Below are 22,815 nucleotides of genomic sequence, written 5' to 3'. Positions count from 1 at the left end.
TTCTTTGTTGAGTCGTTTGGGATTTAGGTGTCAGGGCAACAGTTGTGTCATGGAATCAGTTTGGCAATTTTCCTCCTGTTTCTGTTTTTTGGAGTAGACTGAGAATTCTTTCAAAATCTAGTAGGAGTCCTCACTCAAACAATCTGGCCCTCGGGCTCTTTCAGTGGGGAAACTTAATTAATGTTTGTGTCTCTTTAGGTGTTGTAGATGTATTTACATAGTTTATCTAATCTGAATTTACCTGTGGTCAGTGTAATCAGTCTACACAATCATCCACTCCATTCAGAGTTTCTAATTTTGGAGACAGCAGGTTTTTGAAGTGAACTTAACGATACTGTGACTTTCATCAGTGTCCATTGATACGACTCCCTGTACTTTTCTGACTTTGTTATTTGAATGCTGTCTCTCCACCTATTACATTATCTGTCTAAGGGTTTGTCTGTCTGGTTGATTTTCCCACAAAACCAGTTCTTCTTTTTGTTGATCTTTGTATTCTCTTTGTTTCTGATGGATCACTTTCACCCCGAGTCTGATCATTTCTTGCTGTCTCCTCCTTTAATATGTATTTGCTTCTTTTTATTATAGAGATTTAGGGTGTGCTGGGAGGTTGCTAGTTTGGGGGGTCTCCGGTTTCTTTATGAAAGTACCCTGTGCTGCATATGCTTGTTCCTATTAGCACTGCTTTCCTTATGTCCCTTAAGTTTGGAGAAGCTGTGCCTTCATTTTCATTTAATTCTAGGAATGCTTTTTTTTTTCATGTCTTTTCAGGACTGGTGGTTCTTCAGTTGCGAGCTACTGAATTTCAATGAGTTTATATACTTTTTCTTATTTTTGAAGTCCAGTTTTAATCCATGGTAATCTAAGAAGATCCAATTGTTAGCGCAGTCTTTCTGTATCTGTTGTGGCTTGTTTAGAGTGGGAGAACATGGTCAGTTTAGGATAAGGTTCCATGAGGTACTGAAAAGAGAGTGTGTAGTTTTGTGTTCGTGTGAACTATTCTGTAGATATCAGTGAGGTCAATTTAATTGAACCCTGTATAAGTTACATCATTTATTTTTTTAAATTTCTGTCTCAATGGCCTGCCCTTTGTGAGAGAGGGGGAGTGATATTCTCCACTATTAATATGTGAGGTTTGATGTGATATTTAAGCTTCAGCAATATTTCTCTCACCAATGTTGCTGCTTTTGTCTTTGGAATATAGACATCCGGAATTGAGATGCCATTTTGGTGGATTTTTCCTCTGATGCATATGAAGTGTCCTTCCCATCACTTTTCATTGCTTTTGGTTGAAAGTCTGATTTGCTGGATGTAAGGATGGCTACACCATCTTGTTTCTTGTGTCCATTTGCTTGGAAAACCTTTTTTAACCCCTTAGTCTGAAGTTGTGTCTATCTCGGTTGCTAGATTGTCTTTCTTGAGTGCAACGGAAGGATGGATCCTGTTTTTAAATCCATTGTGTTAGCCTGTGTCCTTTTGCTTTGTGTAAAGGCCATTTACGCTTAAAGGTATTAATGAGATGTGATATTTACTTCATGCTATTTTGATGTTACGGGAGCAGTGGTTTTTTTTTGCTTGCATGTGTTTTGGTTTTTGTTTTTTCGATCGGGATGTTTGAATGTGTTTGTGAGTATTAGATCTGTTCTGTAGGGTGCATGGATTTTTGGTTTGCCTGTTTTTGTTTTTGTTTTTTTGGGAGCTGTTAGAGTATGCATGTGAATATGAGATCCCTTCTGTAGGTAATGCTGTGCAATTATTAATTTCTAGTGGGAGGCAGGGATGGTTCAATTTCTGAAAATCCATCAATATTATCCACTATATAATGAAACTGAAAGAAAAAAATCACATGATAATCTCATTAGATGCTGAAAAAGCTTGCAAAAATATTCCAACCCCCCTTCATGTTAAAAGCATGAGAGCGATCAAGGATACCAGTCCTATGCAGAAACATAATAGAAGCAAAGTACAGCAAGTCGGTCCCCAACATCAACCTAAATGGAAAGAAATATAAAGTGATTCCATTAATGTCAAGGAAAATGTAAGGCTGCCTACTCTCCCTATTAAGTATAGTATTTGAAATTCTATCCAGAGTAAAAGCATGGTTCAAATTTGGTTCTGACATGGAGTATGGCAAAGGCCTGTGAAGGAGGAATGGCACAGAGCTTTAGACTCCTGGGGTATGGCCCACTCCTCAGCACAGCCTCGTTGGACCTCGGTAAATCATGAACTCAATGAGGACTTCATGCAGAGTGTCGCTCAGTTATTGCACTCATATCTCTCTTAATATAAGAAGTGTATGAAAATCCTCATGGAGCTTCCCACCACTCAGAAGGAAGTGCCATTGGCATTTGGAATAACATAGGTCCAGGTCTTTTAGCAATTGCCTCTGGGGCAGATCAGTGCTTCTATCATTGCCCGAGGAAATGTAGAATGGACAGCGACGACCACCACTCTTTTTTTTTAAAGATTTATCCATTTATTAAATATAAGTACACTGTAGCTGTCTTCAGATACACCAGAAGAGGGCATCAGATCTCTTTACAGATGGTTGTGAGCCACCTGTGTGTTTGCTGGGAATTGAACTAAGGACCTCTGGAAGAGTAGTCGGGTGCTCTTAAACGCTGAGCCATCTCTCCAGCCCGACGACCACCACTCTTAAAAAGCATTTGGAAAAATAAAATTGTTCGTGAAGCTGGGTAAGATCTTTTCCCTACTTACTCTGATGTAAAAAACAATTTATTGAACAATTTGAAGTTCGGAAAGGCTGGGACCTTTTAAGGTCAGGGAACAAGAACAATGGCGGCATAGGCTAATGGTGTGACTGTCACAAAGGCTGGACTGTTGATGACTGATTTATGACCCAGATTTTACCCTCAGCTTCCTGATAGGATTTAATAAGGATTGCCAATCACAGATGTCCATTCTGATCATTTAAAGCAGAAATGACATTTTTATACAGATGTTTATATTTCTATTTCTCTAAAGATTCTTATAAGAGTACTTTTAAAGATAAATAATACAATATTTAACCATTTCTCTGTAAATTCAAATTGCTTACTCATGAAGTTACGCTGGCCTTGGGAGTAATTTGTTTGCTTTAGGTGTACCATGTAATATTTGTTCTAATATATTATTGGGTATCAGTTTTTTTCAGCACTAAGCAAGAGAAGAAAACTAGAACATGATCACATTTTTGTAATACAATATTCAATGAATTAATGGTCTATAGGGAAAATACTGCCTGTTGGGATACAGAGAAAACCTAGAAAATTGAACTGTATGTCACAGAAATGAACTTGTGAATATAAATATTTTCTCGAAGAATCCCCTATACTCCATGTTCCTAAATCTTTTCTACCCATGCTGAGCCCCTGACTAACTTGCACCATTCAGATCATGTAACCACTAATGAAGAAAAGAGAAGTCTCTAGATTTAGAGAGAAGGAGTACAAAAAGGTTTCCACTGTGACACAAGAGACTCTCCTGGAAAAGGCACTCTTGAAACTGGTCAATGTAAGAAAAGCTGTTCAGCAGGTAGGACATGGCAGTTCTCAGTGACATCATTAGGTCCTGCCTGAAAAATCTCTTGTATCATGGAGAGCCCTAGTTTCTTCTATGATGTCACAAGTGTTGTCTTGACAGCAACTTCCTCCAGATAGTCCTTCCATATATCTCTGGTTTACTAATTGGCCTCTAATTCAGAATAAAGAGCCATTTGGGAGGGTGAACAAATAGGATGAAGAGATTAGTGATGAGGAGAATGAAGCTGGCCTTCTGTCTTGGTATAAAACAAAAGAAGAAATACGTGGTTCCTGGCAAATCACCCTGGGCAGATGGCATTAGTTCTTTTGTTCTCTAGGTTCACCGAGTTCTTGGAGAGTTGCTGAACATCCTAAAGACCTTTGGGCTGATGGTAAAGTTTTTAGATAGCCCTTTTCATATTGTGATGGTCCTGGGGTTTGTATGGCTGATGGTAAATGTTTCCCAGAAGAGTGCAAGAGACAGATTGATTTTTAGATGATTTAGATCACATGGAAGTGTTCATATTTGGAAGAGTGTGTAGCATCTTCTGTAGTTGGGGAAGATGGCTGATATTGAGGAGATAAGGAAGTTCCTATCGCCTCCTCTGAAGTTTGCAGAGGTCGTATGCATTCTTTTGCACTAATGGAATCCAAGGAATCCCTTTCCTCAGATGTTGAGGATGGTACAGACACTGGTGTTTGCATATCATGTTCCCCCACTCCTGGTTCACATATGGTTGGATCCATAATCTTCTCTACAGATGGAATATGTCCTAGAACATCTTTTGTACATGTGTCACATCCACAAGCCATTTTTAAAATTGTGGCTGTGGGTAGAACTGCTTTTGTAGATGTTTCTTGTCCAACAGTCTATGATTTAGAGTACTACTCAGAGAAACCTGCTCAGTTTTGGGACATTCTAGCATCTCTGACGTATATGTGGATATTTTTGTAGACTCTCCTTTCTGGACAGAACGACCGAGAGTACCCTGAGGAGTTAGGGGATACTTTTTCTTCTCTGCACATTGTATAAATATGGAGTTGCATGGCTCATTGCCTGTGTGTTATGATAAACTTGGCTCTTTTGGGGCTGATGACAAGACAGAATGGTTCTTTTCTGTTGTAGAGGATATTTGGATAATTTTCTGTTGTATGGGGACATTTGAAGAACTGGGGGAGATGGTTAGTGTGCTAGATCATATTTTTTCTGTGCAGAAGGCACAAGAGTTCCTTGGGTGGACTCAGAATTTTCTACCACATCTTCTGTGGGTGTAGAACTCTCAAGAGCCCCTTCTGAAACTGGCAATTGGCTTTGATTTAATGGTGCACATGCAGAAAGTTCTGTCTCTGCTTGGGCTGGTATGTGTGTTGTGAGGTTCATTTGTGGATTTTTGTCTGCATTTTAACCCCCTAGAACAAGAAGTGATGATTTAAGCCCATTTTAATAGTGTAGGATTTTGAAGGTCCTCTTGGTTTAATAGGGAAGTTCTGAAATCCCCTTTGTCAGCAGAATCAGGTGTCAAACTCATTTTTCACGAAGCAGATTGCATACTTAACATTGTTGGAGATGGGGGACACTTTTGGCTGTCTTTGTGTGTGGACATAGCGCTTTGCCCTGCTTTGGCAGCTGACAACGGTATTAAAGTCTCGTGTGGAGAGGGGGCAGGAGCTAATCCATCTGTGGAATAGGAGAAATCACTGAGATTACCTTTAAGTGAAGAAGTTTTGCAGCCCTATTCTTCTGATGGGGCATGTTGTAACTCCCCTTGACTAGAGCAGTCTTCTCCAACACATTTTGGAGGAGAATTGGACAGACTGGAGACCTGTAGGATAGGGAATGAACATTTGAAACTCCTTTGAAAACTCTGTGGGACAGACAGCTGATCACCCAGAAGAGTGGGCAATACTGAGACTTCAGGGAAGGATCGACTGCCACTTCTGCCCATATGTGTCCACATCCCTACCCCAAGAGGAAACTGCGTATTGCCTCTGGACACATAAATATAGGAGCAGTAAAGCTGCAGGATGCCTGCAGTCCAAACTGCACCTGGATCTGAACTGGTCCAAACAGCATCCTACACTAAAACCTCGTGTGGGGTGGGGAAGTCTTAGCCATCAATGGGGCAGAAACCGCTGAGAACTCTGCTCACATTTCTGACTCAAGAAAAAAACACCTATCTCCATCTGGGCCTCCTGTGCATGGGAACCTAGGAGCACTAGGGGCAAGACATTTCTGGTTGCAGCTCTCATGGAAAGGTGAAAATAAGCCCAAGGAATGATTTCAGGCCTGAGACAATAGGTGAATCAAACTTTTCTGCTGGATGTGACCTGGCTGGAGGACTCAGGACACACAAAGGCAGAACTCCTCTGGGATCAGACACTATCAGTTTCTAGCTGCCTCCTGAACCTCTCTATTCTCGACCTAGAGCTCCCTGCTCCTAGATGCTCTGGGAGAGAGAGCTGATCACCCTGGACTGTGGACAATACCAAGTGTACAAGGCACAGAGACTGGCACTTCTGCCCACAATTGCCCACATCTCTGGTCCAAGACAAAACTGCATAGTGCCTCTGGACAAAGGAATATAGGAAGAGTCAAAGTGCAGGAGCACCATGTTCCTGACTGTGCCTGGATCTGAACAGATCTGGTCAAACAGCTCCCTACACAAAAATAGCGAGGGTAGGGGAACTAGACTTTCAGAGATTCCGACACTCCTAGGAAACCAGAGGAGACTACTCTCTGCCCAGATTCCTTACTCAAGAGAAAAACACCTTGTGCCTTCTGTGCCCCCTTCCCCCAGAGAGGGACCTAGGAGAAGTATGACAATTTCATTCTGGTTCCCGCCCACAGGGACAGATGAAAGTCAATGGACAGGAGCAACTACATGCATGAGAGCAGAATACTCTGTTACCATAACTGGGTAAAAGAAAACAGGAAAAGAGTTCTACAGCAGTCCTGACACATGAGCCTACAGGATTGTCAAGCCACTGTCAGAAAGAGCAAGACAAGCTAACTCCAGAGACAACCTGATGGCTAGTCAGGAACACAAGCAACAGAAATCAAGACTACTTGGGCTCAACAGAACCCAATTCTCCCATCAAAACAAACACTGTATATCTAAACACACCAGAAAAGGAACCTCTAGATTTAAGGTCACATTTTATCATGACGATGGAGGATGTTAAGAAGGACATAAATAACTCCCTTAAGAAAATACAGGACAACAGAAAATACAGAATTAAACAAGTAGAATCCCTGAAAGAGGGAACGCAAAAGTACCTTAAAGAATTACTGGAAAAACAGCAAAACAGAAGAAGGAATAAACACAACCATCCTGGAGTTAAAAAAGGAAATAGAAACAATAAAGAAAGCACAAGGAAGACAACCCTGAAATTGGAAAACCTAAGAAAGAGACCAGGAGTCACAGATGTGAGAATCACCAACAGCATAAAAGAGATAGAAGACATAATCTGAGGAGCAGAAGATTCCATAGAAAACATTGACACAACTGTAAAAGATAATGTAAAACGGAAAAGCAGCTAGCCCAAAACATACAGGATATCCAGGACACAATGAGAAGATCAAACCTAAGCTTAACAGGTATAGAACTGAGTGAAGACTGCCAACATCAAGGGACAGTAATATCTTCATAAAATTTTAGAAGGAATCTCCCCTAATCAAAGAAAGAGATGCCCATAAACATACACAGAGCCTTCAGAACTCCAAATAGAGTGGATCAGAAAAGGATATCCTTCCATCACTTAATAGTCAAAACACCAAATCCGAAAAACAAATAAAAATATTAAAAACAGTAAGGGAAAAGGTCAAGTAACATATAAAGGCAAACCTATCAGAATTACACCAGAATTATCACCAGAGGCTATGAAAACAGAATGTCCTGGACAGATTTCATATAGACACTAAGAGAACAAAAATGCCAGCCCAGGCTACTATATCCTGTAAAACACTCAATTAACATAGAAACCAAGATATTTCATGACAAAACCTAATTTACACAATATCTTTCAACATATCCAGTCCTACAAAGGACACTAACGGGCAAACCCCAAAACAAGGAGGCAAGTAAAATCATAGATAAAGCAAGAAATTAATCTTTTCACAACAAAACAAAGAGAAGAGAAGCACACAAACATAAACTAACCTCCAATTATTAAAATAACAGAAAGTGACCATCACTATTCCTTAATATCTCTCAACATCAATGGACTCATTCCCCACTAAAAAGACACACAGGATATGTAATGAGGACCCAGCATTTTGTACTACAGTAAACACACTTCAAAGACAAAGACAGACACTACCTCAGAATAAAAGGCTGGAAAAAAAAAACTTTCCAAGCAAATGGTCTGAAGAAGCAAGCTGGAGTAGCCATTCTAATATAATATAAAATTGATTTTCAAGCAAAAGTCATCAAAAAGCATTAGTAAGGACACTTTATATTCATCAAAGGAGAAATACACCAAGATGAACTCAAAATCATAAATATCTATGCTCCAAATACAAGGACACCTACATTCATAAAGAAATCTTACTAAAGCTCAAAGAACACATGGCATGGCAAATAATAAGAGTACGAAATTTCAACACTCCATTCTCACCACTGGACAGATTACAGAAAGAGAAATTAAACAGAGACATACACAGACTAACAGAAGGTATAAACCAAATGTACTTAATAGATATTTAGAGAACATTCTATCCAAAACAAAAGGATATACATTCTTCTCACCACCTCATGGCCCTTTCTCCAACAATGATCATATAATCAGTCAAAACGCAAGCCTCATAGGATACAGAAAGTAATAATCCAACGCATCCTATCAGACCACCATGGACTAAGGCTGTTCTTCAATAACAATTAGGAAAGAACACCCACAGATACATGGAAGCTGAACAATGCTCTACTCAATGATAACTTGGTCAAGGAAGAAATTAAAGACTTCTTAGAATTTAATGAAAATGAAGGTACAATATCCCCAAACCTTTGGTACACAATGAAAGCTGTGGTAAAAGGAAAACCCATAACTCTGAGTGCCTACAGAAAGAAAAAGAAGAGAGCATACATCAGCAGTTTGACAGTACGCCTAAAAGCTCTAGAACAAAAAGTCACAAATATGCGCAGGAGTAGTAGAAGTCAGGAAATAACCAAACTCAGAGCTGAAATAAGCTAAGTAGAAAAAAGGGGACCATACAAAGAATGAAGAGGACCAAAAGCTGGTTCTTTGAGAAAATCAACAGGATATATTAACCCATAGCCAGACTAACCAGAGGGCACACAGAGTGTGTCCAAACTAACAAAATCAGAAATGGAAAGGGAGACACAACAGCCGAATTAGGGCAAATTAAAAAGTCATCAGATCATCCTAAACAAGCCAATATTCAACAAAACTTGAAAATCTGGAGAAAAGGGAAAATTTACTAGATGAATGCCAGGTACCAAATCTAAATCTGGAACAGAAAAACCATTTAAACAGCCAATAACTGCTAAAGAAATACAAGCATTCATTAAAAGCCTCCCAACCAAAAAACATCCACGATCAGATGGGTTTAGTGGAGAAATCTATCCAAAATTCATAGAAAATTTCATACAAATACTCTACAAACTATTCTTCAAAATTAAAACAGATGGAGCACTACCTAATTCCTTTTATGAAGCCACAATTTCTCTTATAACTAAACCACACAAAGACCCAACATAAAAAGAGAACTTCAGACCAATTTCCCTTATGAATAACGATGAAAAAATACTCGATAAAAGTCTTGCAAACCGAGTCCCAGAACATACCAAATACTCATATATCATGTTCGAGTAGGTTTTATCCCAGGCATGTAGGAATGGTTTTGTATACAGAAACCATCAACATAATCCATTATATAATCACGCTCAAAGATAAAAACCCAATGATCCTTTCATTAGATGCTGATAAAGCACTTGACAAAATTCAACACACCTTCCTGATAAAAGTACTGGAAAGTATAGGAATTTAAGGACCATTCCTAAACATATGGAGCAAACCCATAGATAACTTTAAACTAAATGGTGAGAAACATGAAGCAATCCCACTAATTCAGTGACATGACAAGGCTGCCCACTCTCTCACAATTTATTCAATATAGTTCTAGACGTATTACCCAGAGAAAGCAGACAATGAAAGGAGGTCAAAGGGATATAGATTAAAAGGAAGAAGTCAAAAAAGCACTGTTTGTAGATGATATGATAGTATACCTAGTGACCTCAAAAGTACCACCACAGAATTACTAAGCCTGATAAACAATTTCAGCAAAGTGGCTGGGTAAAAAAATAACTCTGCACAAAAGATAAACAATCAGAGAAAGAAACTAGGGATATGACACCATTTACAATATACACAAATAATATAAAATATCTCGGGGTTACTTTATCAAGCAAGTAAAATATCTGTATGAGATGAACCTCAAATCTCTGGAGAAACTGAAGAAGATTCCAGAAGATGCAAAGATCTAGCATACTCGTGGACTGGCAGGATTAATACACTAAAAATTGCCATTATACCAAAAGCGATCTATAGATTCTTTCCAATCCCCATCAAAATTCCAATCCAATTCTTCATAGAGTTAGACAGAACAATTCATAAATTCATCTGGAATAACAAAAAACTCAGAATAGCTAAAACTGTCCTCAACAATAAAAGGACAATAAAAGGGAATCACTGTCCCTGAACTCAAGCAGTATTACAGAGCAACAGTGTTAAAAACTGTATGGCATTGAGACAGAGGCAGGAAAATAATCCAGTGGAATAGAATTGAAGACCCAGAAATGAACCCATACACCTAGGGTCACTTAATTTTTTGAAAAGAGCCAAAACCATCCAATGGGAAAAAGATAGCATTTTCAGCATGTGGTGCCGGTTCAATTCTGGGTCAATATGTAGAAGAATGCAGATCCACCCCTTTTACTACCCTGTACAAAGCTTAAATCCAACTGGATCAAGGACCTCCACTTCAAACCAGATACACTCAAACTAATAGAAGAAAAAGTAGGGCAAAATCACAAACACATGGGCACTGAAGAAAATTTCTTGAGCCAAACACCAAAGGCTCATATTCTAAGATCAAGAATCAACAAATGCGATCTCATAAAACAGCAAAGCTTATGTAAGGCAGAGGACACTGTTGTTAGGACAAAATGGCAACCACCAGACTGGAAAAAGATCTTTACCAATCCTACAACTGATAGAGAGCTTATATCCAAAATATACAAAGAACACATGAAGTTAGGCTGCAGGGAGACAAATAACCCTATTGAAAAATGAGGTCTAGAGCAAAATAGAGAATTCAGACGTGAAGAATATCGAATGGCAGAGAAATACATAAAGATATATTCAACATCTATAGTCATAAGGGAAATGCAAATCAAAACAACCTTGAGATTTCACCTCACACCAGCCAGAAAGGCTAACATCAAAAACTCATGTGACAGCAAGCTCGGTCCACATGCTGGTGAGGATGTGGAGAAAGAGGAACACCCCTCCATTGTTGGTGGGATTGCTGACTGTACAACCATTCTGGAAATCATTCTGGAGGTTCTTCAGAAAATTGGACATTGAGTAATCTGAAGTCCCAGCTACTCCTCGCTTGGGCATATACCCAAAAGATGCCCAAACATATAACAAAGACACGTGCTCCACTATGTTCATAGCAGCCTTATTTATAATACCCAGAAGCTGGAAAGAACCCAGATGCTCTTCAACAGAGGAATGGATACAGAATATATGGTACATCTGCACAATTTAGAGTCATTAAGAGATATCAAATTAATAACGATGGAGAAAACAAAACATTACTGGCTCTTTATCTGACATATGGAACATATGTATAAGACACAAAATACCTTATTCATCAGAAATAAAGTAATGCAATTAAATATGCTACAAATTTAATAAATGCTTAAAATAATGGCACAGTAATTATCAAAAAATACATGAAAAATACTAAGCCCACAAATCGTTGGTGAAGTAGAAATACAAAAGACACTGTTTGTATAGTGTTGCTGGAACAAAGAACCCTGGTATTTGTTTGTTGCATCTAAAATTTAATATAGCTACTATAGAAATTAATATAAATCTGAAATTATTTGTGATTCAATAGTACCACTAAAGGAATATGTACCTGAAGGAATCTGTCTATTCCAGTTATAATTCCATGAATATCTTTACCTTCTCACTGTTCACAATATCCATGTTACAAAATTGGAAAAATAATTTATATAGTCACTAGCCATTTATTTAACCATCAAAAAAGCAAAATTATATCATTGGCATGGATATTGATGAAAGTAGATATCATTGTGCCAGTTGAAAATTCAGAAGTGTGAAGACAATTATCTAAATCTTATGAAAGTGGACAACTGCTGTTTGTTTGACTGTGAAGCCTCTTCTATAGAAGGAAAGTCAGATGTCACGTTATAAACATGGTCACAGTTTTCTGATGGTTCACACTGCCATAGAGAGGATCCAACTATTCCTGTTTTGCTAAATGGCCATGTTGTCAAACTGCCTTCCAATTCTTATGGTTTTTGTCCATACATTACTGCTTTTGTGAGCTGTGGTCAGAGAAATGTATAGGTGTACTGTGCAGCAATTACTGTAGATCTGTGTAACAGATATAAGTGCTAAGACAGTGAGAAGAAAGCTGAGCATAAGGATGCGGAAACATTGCAGAAAAAGAGTAGACAGAACTTGAGGAGCGAGAGGATGCAATCATGATATCTAGACATGACCCAGATTTTGGAACTATGGACTCACTGCATCTACAGTCGTATGCACAAGTCCTGTACACAATTAAGACAATGAATTAGGGAAGATCCCAGCAGGAAGTACTGTGTGAACCAATCGATTATAAAGAAAATAAAACAGGAAAATATAAAGAACATGAAGCTGGAAAGGAAATGTGTAAAGAGAGTAGAACCAAGTTAAGGATCGGTGTGATCAAGGTACATTGTATACATTTGTGAAGACGAAATAAAAATTCCAGTATAATAAAAAAAGTTCTGAAAATATATTAAGGATTTTTATATCCTATGGAAGTCATTTTCTCCCTAAAAGTAGAAAAGAGTATCCTAACTTTTGTAAGTTGCAGAAAAGTCAGTGAAAAAACGTAGTTACATTAGTTCACTGCATGTTGTCTGCATTATGGAAATATCAAACTGAGGCTCATTAATCTGTACAGTTAACTTATATCACCTGTTCAAATAAGATAAAATGAAACACTGTGTACTGATCCACCAAAATCAAACTGCACACTAGCGATTAAAATACAAACGGACAAGTGCAATGTTCTTAACCTCAACCGTTTTACTCTTTGAAACAGTGAATACATATGAATATAGAAGTTCTAACCTGATACACAGCATCTAGTATGGGGTCTTTGTGACTTATACGGCAAGCATTTTAGGGTTGCACATTGCCATTAATTATGTCATTCAGTTTTAAAATCCTAGGACAACAAGTTCTAAAATCCATGGGCTTTGGTCCTGACAGCCAGGGATTGCACTCTGTACATGATCACTTTATATTATTTAGCTAAACTCTGAAAGGCAATTTGCTGCCTCACAAAATTAAATTGATTCATTGCTATGGTTATGATAAGGGTTTCTTGTGAGAATAGATATAAATTTCTCATGACAAAATTTGCTTTCTCTTCTAGTGTTTTGTGGGCTATTGATGAGCTTACAGCTCTTTCTTCCCAAACTAGCACTTACAATAGATTATTTTGTAAAGATCGTTTTTGACTTCTTCTTCATCATCTTCACCACCACCACAACCACCACCACCAACAACAACACCACCACTACCACCATCATCAACATCATCATCACCATCCTCATCTAATTTACCTGAAATTGAATTTGGAATTTTGTTAAACCAAAGAATGAAATGAGAAATATTCTGCGTGAAGAAGAGATATTGATGAACAATATCTCCTGTACAGTCACTTCAATGTTTTAAAAACATTGCCAAACTTGCTTCAGATGATTGATTGAAATGCTAGTGCCCTTATACATCAGGGTTTGAGAGTCTCTTAGTGAGAGAATGGTCTTTTACAGCAAGGCCTTCTTTATCAGACTTTGATTTAACCCATCTACCAACAAAATTAAATTGTCCCAGAAATATTATAGTGCCTCTCCAGAAACATCTTTTATCCAATAATGCACATCTACTTCTCTTTCTTAATTGTCATGATGATATGGGCTTAGGATACAATATATTCTGATTTATTAATGGTATTTTAGTATTATTTGGACTAATTATGAAAATTTCAAAGGAACACAACTACTCCATTATTTTATCCCATAAAATTTTAATTTGATCTTGAAGAGTTTGATGAAAACTGAAGTATTGAAAATGTATAACTTCCCATTCAAAACTTGTAACATCCATCATGTGAAACTCCCACTGAACTTCAATGGATTAATGTCTCTTAAAGCATGTAAAGACTCTCCTACTGCATTATTGCAACTCTACAGAAGCTTCACTCCCATAGTAGCAGTTCCATATTGGCTGTAAACAAATCACTTTCTATGTGTTGGGAAGTGTTTAAATCATTTTCATTAAGTTTTGATATGAAACCAGTTAGGATTTTGAGAAAAGGGAGCAGACACGCCCTAGAAAGTTTGTTTTTCAAATTCTTTTCTTAAAATTAGACTTTTTCATGAAATATTTTTGGATTATGGTTCCACATCCCAATATTTCTCCCCCTTTGTCTATACCACTCCTGCCATCTGTATCTACAATCCTTCTGACTCTCACTAGTAAACAAGCATTCATCTAATAAAATAAAATTCTTAATAATAACATGTGATAAAAATAACATAAAAGTTAATGAATTTAGTAGAACAAAACAAGCAGATGGAAAAGAGACAAAAAAAAAAGCCACAAGAATCAGATACAGATACAGAGACCCAGACTTCCATTCACACACTCAGGGATTCCATGGAAACATAAAACCAGGAAAAATATAAACACAAAACATACAGAGTAACAATTAATAAATAAACAAATAACAAAAGGAAGAAGAAATTATGAAGAAAAAGTCCTGACCCATTATGAAACAAGGATCCTCCAAAGATAATGTTTAGTTACCTCAATGCTTTATACGCAGTGTACCCTTAAAATTAGTTTGTGTACACAGTGAGATTCCCTTGGAGAAATGTAAGTTTTCATTCTCAAATGAATACCCATTGGAGATAACTTCTGGTTTAGAAATTAGGTGATGTTCAGGGCTTGGCTTCTTTCAAGGGCAAATTAATAGGAAAGGAGATCTGTGGGGTGCTGCCTTCTGAGCATCATGCAGTTGTGACACTCAAGAAGTCACAATCTATCTGAAAAGACCCTATATAATATTGATCCTTGTCCCGCGCGTGACTTTCCGCTGGCAAGAAGCACGCGAGACATAGAAATTCTTGCTATGAGTGATACTTTATTCCTATCTCATGGAGAAGCCCTGCGCGCCAGTCAGGCGCGCCTATTTAACCCTCGGGCACGCATCAACGCCTGATTGGTTGTTTACTCATGATCTCATCAGGCACGCCCCGGAATGGGCAAAGACCTGGCAGGAAGGCACTCTTGCACATGCGCATAGTTAACTTCCTGATAGGGGGGCCAGCTGGCGCAGGGAAGGCTGGCGCCATCTTGACTGACTTGGCCTTCCACGTGGGGCGCAGTGGAAGCCAGCGCCATCTAATGGTCGCGCATGTTATTGCGGCCCTCTACATCTCACCCTTATAATTATAATTTTATAGCAGAAATGATCACCCTATCGCGTGCAATGAGGAAACCTCAGCGATGTGCAAGGGCTGATCAAAGGAAATCACTGAGTCTCTCTCAATCCCAGTGCAATGGATCCACAGATCCATGGGGTGCAGGAGCAGAGAACTCAGATACAGAGAGTATCCCTCTCCTCCCAGTGCAATGGACCCACAGGTCCATGGGGTGCAGGAGCAGGGAACTCAAATACAGAGTAAATCCTGAACAAGATAACCAAATTCCAGGTGAGGCCCTTTGTTCAAATGGCTGCAAGTGCTTGAGTGATAACGGCCTTGTCATGTTACTGTTGAGATCTGAGTTTGTAAACCAACCATAGTATGAACACTGATCCACAGCATAGGGCTGCATCAGACAGAGCCACTCCCGATAAGTAGTGGGCACCTCATATGGTCCTCCTCAGCTGTTGCCACCAAGGGCCGTGGTCAAGCCACTCCTATAATGAAATTTAGAATTTCCAATTGTTAGTAACTACTCCAGAAAGTTTACCCACTGTACTTGTCTAACAATAGATTGGGGGAGGATAACTCCAGACACTGCAGACACAATGTCTGCGGCAGTAATGGCTGCTACAATAGCAGCGAAAGTGTCAAGGTCTTTTCCAGGACAGTTCAGGATCAGTCATTTTTCTCTGGAACAACCAGCAGACAATGGAACCATTTCTGAGATCTGTATAACCAGGACAGAGGTCTCCAGTCACTGTAGCTTTACACAGGTAGCTTTCTGTGAAGCTATAGTCTGTAAAATGACAACACCAGTTACCAGTTAAGGCAGCAAAAGTCACCAGGGAAATGAAAGGACAGGGGTAACAGCTAGAGTTCAGTCTTCTCCAGGAAACAGCAGTGTACAGAGTCTGAGCGTAGGCCACAATGGGACGGGAACACGTGGCGGTAACACTGACTGCAGCAACGGCAAAGTCTCTGTGATGACAAAGGATGAAGGGAAATCTTCTATCTTCCTCTCAGGGCAGAGGAATGACTCCAGGGACCCGAACCACGAGAGCTGAATCTTCATGCTCCCAGGATCAGCATGTCTCACCAGACACTCAGGCAGCTGGCACACTCCTGTAGCATCCTGTAGAAAAAACACAAACATTCCCTCTTCCCCATATAAAATATCTGGACAGGAACATGTCAATAAGTGGATCTCTCTATTTCACCTAGGCAGAAGTATGCCTAGTTGTAGGGTGCCATAAACTTTGGCATCCAAATTTTTAAAATTGAAATATTTTAAAATTGAAATAAAAGGAGCATTATTTAGCATACAGGGATAACTCCCCCCTTTTATTTATAAAGATATAGTAAAGATATTATTTATTAAGGTAAGTCCTCGAGGATTAAGTTGAGGACACTGAGCACTTGTATTTATAAATTGACTTGTATACCAAATTATTGTCTCTAGCATAATTGTATTGAATATATAAAGAATGAGATTTTTTGACTAATTGTTCCTATGTAAGGCCTATAATCTGTCTGGAATCTTGTCCTCCCTTGTTAAGGAGCCCAGAAAATCCAGTTTGAGTTTTTAAATGTCCTATAAAGGAACAGTATATAGTGCTCTTAACCACTAAGCCATTTTTCTAGCACCTCACAAACTTTATTTACCTAAACATAAGCATTAATTAGAAATGTCAAATCTTGTAAATATTGTCCAGATTTAGTCTTACTAGAAATCTCTGAGCTGGCAGGGTGAGGCTGGGAGTTGAAAGTAAACAAATGGAGTCTTCCTCTTTTCGTGAGGGTGTGTTATCAACTCTATTACCATTTTTAAAGAGCAGGGTCTATGGTTTTGTTTAGTTGTCTGAGCCAGAGCACTGAAAGGACAATGAGTTGTCAGACAATTCACATTGAAATCGTCACTCACTGATTTCAAGTAGAAAACCTGTCTCTAATAAAGCATTAAGTAATTGAAATCAATTGTAAACCACAAGCCACACATTGGCTATCAGTATATGAATAGAAAGCTTGATTTAAAAACAGTGGCTACAGGACGTAATCTAATAATCTGTGCTGAAGCAACAGAAACTCAAGAGAATAAACAAGTGATCCAATCATACATGTAGCCTTTTCATTAGATGAACCACCTATAAATACAGTAAGCGCATTTCCTATGGGTTGTACGTACAAATATACAGGAAATACAAAAACATGTAAAGAATAAAATTATCAATTTTGTCTGAAAAATTTGTATATGTGATAGGCCAAATATCAGTATTTAGTAGTAACCAATTAATTGTTGTTTGGAATAAGATATGTTTTACCAGGTTTCTATTTAAAATACTTCCATGACTCTAGTCCACAACTCTGTACTAACACAGCTGAAGCTTTATCTACAATGTGCATAACAAAGACCTAAGTCCTCTGGTAAGGTGAGGTACTTAGCCAATTAACATATCTTTAGAAGCTTAAAATTAGCTTCAAATATTCTTTTCTGGAGTAGGGTAACAGCTACTCCCCAAATATTAAAGCTCATTTTGAGAGCAAAGGTTTGTAGTAAACATTTCCATATACATAGAAAGATTTAAGTTCTAACTTCTTACACTGAAGAAGCAACAAAATTACCTAATATGAGGCTGTTAACCATTCTTAATGATATCACTTTATGGGCTCTCTGAAACTATAAGCAAGCTCACGAAATGAAAACTCACAATTGTTATGACGAAAACAAATTGTATAAAATCAATCCTCTAAATCTGTCTTGAAATGGCAGTTGGAGTAAGGAAACTGGCTGTAATGCTCTCACAAGTTCTAAAACCTCATCAATCCTTATAAATCCTGTAACAATCTCTACCTGTTTGATTTTTCCTTAATTAAAAATAAGTTTGAGTTAGTCAATGTAACACTGGCAATCCTAAATCACAATCTTTAAGTTCTCTTTGTAACACCAGAACACAGCCACAAGGTCACCTGAATTCTGAGTACGTGACTAGGCAGCTGTTCTCCCGGCAGTGGAAATTAACATTAAAATACAGATAACTTCTGCAAAAGCCACAACTTTGGAAAGTAAAACTTATTAGGCAGCTGTTTTTGGGGCAGTGGAATTAGCATTAAAATACAGATAACTTCTGGGCAAGCCACAGCTTTGGAAAGCAAAACTCAACCTCCAACAAACAATCTAGTCTCCAAGGCACCACAGGTCTATCTATTATGTTACAAAGTTTGACTGTCAATTCTTACATTTGGACTCACAAAGGTGTGGCCTCCAATACCTCAACCAGGGACAATGTCCTAAATTCTTTTAGAAGCCTGGTTTCTAGCATAAGAATTCCATAAAAACATTACCTCAATTTAGACCTGTTTCCCTAGGTTGGCCCATGTCACATGCTATCTAAAATGACTCCATCCAGATTACTAGCTTTATGTCAACTTTCTGTTACCAATATTATACCCTTTTAACCATATCCAATAACTTGAAAGCCAATAGTCCACAACCAAGGCAAGTAGAGCATATTTATACATATAAAACCAATAAGAAACAAAATTGAAATGGCTACACCTATCTTTAATATTTAGACCAAACACCATTTTTACCCTTTTGTTATGATTTTAGGAGAAGCACCTTGTCACCTGTTGAGTCAAGTAATAAGTCAGGGATTTTTTTTTAAGAGAAACAGCTATCAACTCTTGTATGAAGAAGCTGTTGGCGCTTTTAAGATCAGCTCGTGTAGACGCTTAGCTTCTGGTCAGCTTCTCCAGCTAATCTAGACACCTGGCTCTAGGCACAGGGCTTCAAAAACCTGATTGAAACTGTTTTTTATTCATTTGTTCCTTTTTGAAACGAGTTAAAACCAAGTCAAGGTGTGCACGACCAGCAGATAAAGTTTTTTACCATTTTTTTTCTTTTGACCACGAAACATAAAACATTTAAGCAACGAGAAACAAAAACCACAGACATAAACTGACAGACATGGACAGCCTGGTGCACCAGAGACAAACAATAGACAAAGAGGGGAAAAAGCCAGATGGTGTTCACAGCGACTATCCATCGAGTGGAGCTGATATGGGCGATGGATTGTCTCAATTCCTGGACTAGTCCACCAACGTGTTGAAACCCAATTCTGTAAGAAACTGAGAGATATCTGAACAGTATGACCGACATTCGCCAATGGTATGGAAGTGAAACACAGCCCGGAGTATTTTTACTCACAACCCAATTACATTAACTCTATCAGGCTGTGCACGGGGACTGAGATGTCCTTTTGTTTGATTCTCCTGAATAAATTTTCAGGCGGTCTGCCTCTATCAAATCTGATCAGTATGACTCTGTAAAGCTGTCGCGTCAGCACCCGGATGCCGCAGCATCCCCAGAGCCGGCGCGGGAGCTTAATTACACCTTTCATAAGCACTAAGACAAAGTTTTTCTCCCAAAATACTGTGTTCCTTTTACCTCCTCCCTTCTCACCCGGGGCATTCTTTCCCCAATTTTTCACCCCTGGCGGTGGTAAGACCGCAGGGGGGCCTGGTGCTTGAGATCGATCAGGATCCTTTCCTCGTTGCAACTTTTCACTATCCTCTGTTTCTGACTGACTGTCTCTCCCTGCCCCCAACGCTCTCCGCTTTGCTGTTACAGCTGGGCAGTTCCCACGCGACCTCTGACGCCGTTTGGCGGTAGCTAGAAACTCAAAGGTCAATAGAAAAAGCCCGAGGGTTGCCAGAGCAACCACAGCGGCACCTGCCGCGTCCGGCAGGGGACTGAGTTGGAGCAGATCAAGGCTAGCCATGGTCTCTCAGAGTTTTTTACCTGTATTCCATAGCTTCTGAATTTCTTCCGTGAAACGGAGGCCTCTCGTAGCGCCGGCGATGTTTTTGTCCCGGGTTTCTCGGCACCAAATGTCCCGCGCGTGACTTTCCGCCGGCAAGAAGCACGCGAGACATAGAAATTCTTGCTATGAGTGATACTTTATTCCTATCTCATGGAGAAGCCCTGCGCGCCAGTCAGGCGCGCCTATTTAACCCTCGGGCACGCATCAACGCCTGATTGGTTGTTTACTCATGATCTCATCAGGCACGCCCCGGAATGGGCAAAGACCTGGCAGGAAGGCACTCTTGCACATGCGCATAGTTAACTTCCTGATAGGGGGGCCAGCTGGCGCAGGGAAGGCTGGCGCCATCTTGACTGACTTGGCCTTCCACGTGGGGCGCAGTGGAAGCCAGCGCCATCTAATGGTCGCGCATGTTATTGCGGCCCTCTACAGATCCTGCCTATTCAAAGTAACTAAAAACAGTGCTGGAGAATAGAAAATGATGTAGCCACCGATGTCTTACTTGGGTTAAATGTATAGCTTCATGCCCATGTTCACTGAAATGGCTCAGATTAAACCATGGTTCATGAAGCAAAATATAAAGATATGCACGTGCTATCAGGGTTCAGTCCAAAGAGAGCATGTTGGGTGGGGAGGATAGGAGATTAAGAGGGTAGAGGGCTTACATATATGGGTTGTGCATGTATGGAATTGTCAAAGAATAACTTGCTTTCTTAAAACTTCTAAATGTAACCAACAAGAAAGTTTGGGAGATATTCTCTCAAGTCTGCTCTATTTGTTTTAAAAATTGGGTTTCATTGTGTAGCTCAAATTACCATAGAATTGCCAGTGTTTTTTCTCCTGCCTCCCCTGCTCTTGTAGCAGGTTTACTCAACATTGACAAAATTTTAGAATATATATAAATCTTCTGTTTTTGAAGTTTAATTACATACTGCATTATTCTGCCATTTGTTTTTCAATTAACAATATATCTTGAATCCATGTCCATGGGAAATTTCTTCATGGAATATCATGCATTTAAAAAATGGTAATATACTCATACTTTGTTTAAATAATCATCTAATTGTGCCATTCAGATTATTTTTTTTTCATTAACTAAAGTTCACTACAGAAAATCAGCATGGACACTGACTCAGGCACTGTACTCAATGGTGATTATTTACATTATTTTTTTTTTTATAAATTACAAAACACATTGTTGGAGTGATGTCAAGGCTGTTAAGTAATGTAATACTTTTATAAATACTGACAAATTTCCATCTCAGAAGACTATAATAAATATATGTTGCCATCAATTTTATATGAGAACCCATACTATGCCATTCAAAATTAAATGATACATATATTTTAAAAAGGTATCAGTCTCTGACTTCTGTCAGTTTTTTAATTAGGGGAAGGATTGAAGAAGTTGAAGGGGAGGGCAACTTCTAAAGGAAGACTAGCAGTCGCAACTAATCCGGACCGCGGAGATCTCCCAGACCCTGAGCCACCAACCAGGCTGGACACATAAGATGATCGGAGTCCCTGACACATGTATAGCAGAGGACTGCCTCGTCTTGTTAATCCTTGAGTGATTTGAGGCCCCAGGGATTATGGTGCCTGGCAGGGTCTGGGGAGCATCCTCCTCGAGTCAGGGAAGGAAGAGGTGGAATGGGATGAGGAACTGTGGGAGGGGACATGGCACAATGGCAGGAGTGTAAATAAATAAAATAATTTTTAAAATAGTTTCACTCTTAAATTCAAATGCAAGTTACTTCCTAACATCTACATTGTAATTCAATTGTGAAGTTTAGCGTTTTTGATTACTGAACTGTGTAAGCATTAATCCTTAATTTACTCTTCATACTATCTGCGATTTTCTCCATTCTTATTACTTTGCATCAATTGTGTTTGCATATGTAGAAGGCTTACTATTCATAATTTGTGCAGAAAATACATTCATGAATCTTTTTTTATTTTAATGATCAGTTATGTGTGAATGTCTATGTATAGATTTGTGCACATGAACACAGGCACCTGGGGAGACCAGAAGATGTCAGACCCCCTGGAGCTGCTTTTACAGCTGGTTGCAAGTGGCTTCATTGATGTTGGAAAGTGAACGTGTTTGCTCTAAAGAGCAGTAAGTGCTCTTAACCACTACGCTAATGCTACAGCACTTATTCCATAATAAAATCAACCTATTTATCATTTTCTCATGTATTTCAGGGTATCTTGAATTTGAGATATCTTCCCACATTCTAGGTGCAGAGACTACATTGAGGCATTAATTTTTCCAGTTTTCTTTCCTTTATCATAGTAAGATGTGTTGGATTAAATATATTAATATTATCTTTCAAAGTAAATCTTTCAAATTTTTACATATCGAACCTTGGGTAAGTATTTGTTTCTTTCTTCTGCAATGACTATATTAATTTTACAGTTTGCAGGTCTCTCTTTCTTTACACAATCCATCTCATGTGTTTTTGCTTTCATATAGAATGAAGTAAAAGCCTTTTAGATTTCTTTGAATAGTCAATGTACTAAAAAAATGTGTTGATTTTCCTATTTTAAGGCCAATACATTATTTCTTTAAAATGTTCCTAGAGTTTTGTTTTTTTTTCTTTTTCTTATTATTATTGTTCTCATTAGTCTCATTTTTAATATTTGGTGTAAGCTTTTATGTGTTCTGGTCATGAAGTGAATATAGAAATCTTGCAAACATATATGTAGGTATCA

At 38.7% G+C, this 22,815-nt stretch overlaps 1 protein-coding gene across 5 annotated transcripts in view; it reads right to left on the bottom strand.

Moving 5' to 3' along the window:
* The window catches only part of LOC147998021 (uncharacterized), a 33,756-nt gene extending 13,495 nt beyond the window's left edge, over positions 1 to 20,261 (bottom strand). For 3 of the 5 annotated variants that reach the window (XM_087601312.1, XM_087601315.1, XM_087601313.1), the window contains exons 1-2: positions 20,079 to 20,261; positions 5,227 to 5,341 (exon numbers count right to left, since the gene is read on the bottom strand). In XM_087601312.1, the coding sequence (XP_087457438.1) occupies positions 5,227 to 5,341; positions 20,079 to 20,212 (249 nt within the window). In that variant the 5' untranslated portion in view covers positions 20,213 to 20,261. Of the gene's footprint in view, positions 1 to 5,226; positions 5,342 to 14,974; positions 19,406 to 20,078 lie in introns of those variants that run through there. The other 2 variants (XR_015647320.1, XM_087601314.1) reach the window with 2 other exon arrangements.
* Between the last annotated feature and the right edge of the window lie 2,554 nt (positions 20,262 to 22,815).

The sequence above is a fragment of the Rattus norvegicus genome, chromosome Y (genome assembly GCF_021556685.1).
Source record: "Rattus norvegicus strain SHRSP/BbbUtx chromosome Y, alternate assembly SHRSP_T2T, whole genome shotgun sequence".
Classification (NCBI taxonomy): domain Eukaryota; kingdom Metazoa; phylum Chordata; class Mammalia; order Rodentia; family Muridae; genus Rattus; species Rattus norvegicus.
Note: the sequence above shows the minus strand (reverse complement) of the source record. Positions and strands in the feature narration are given on the sequence as shown.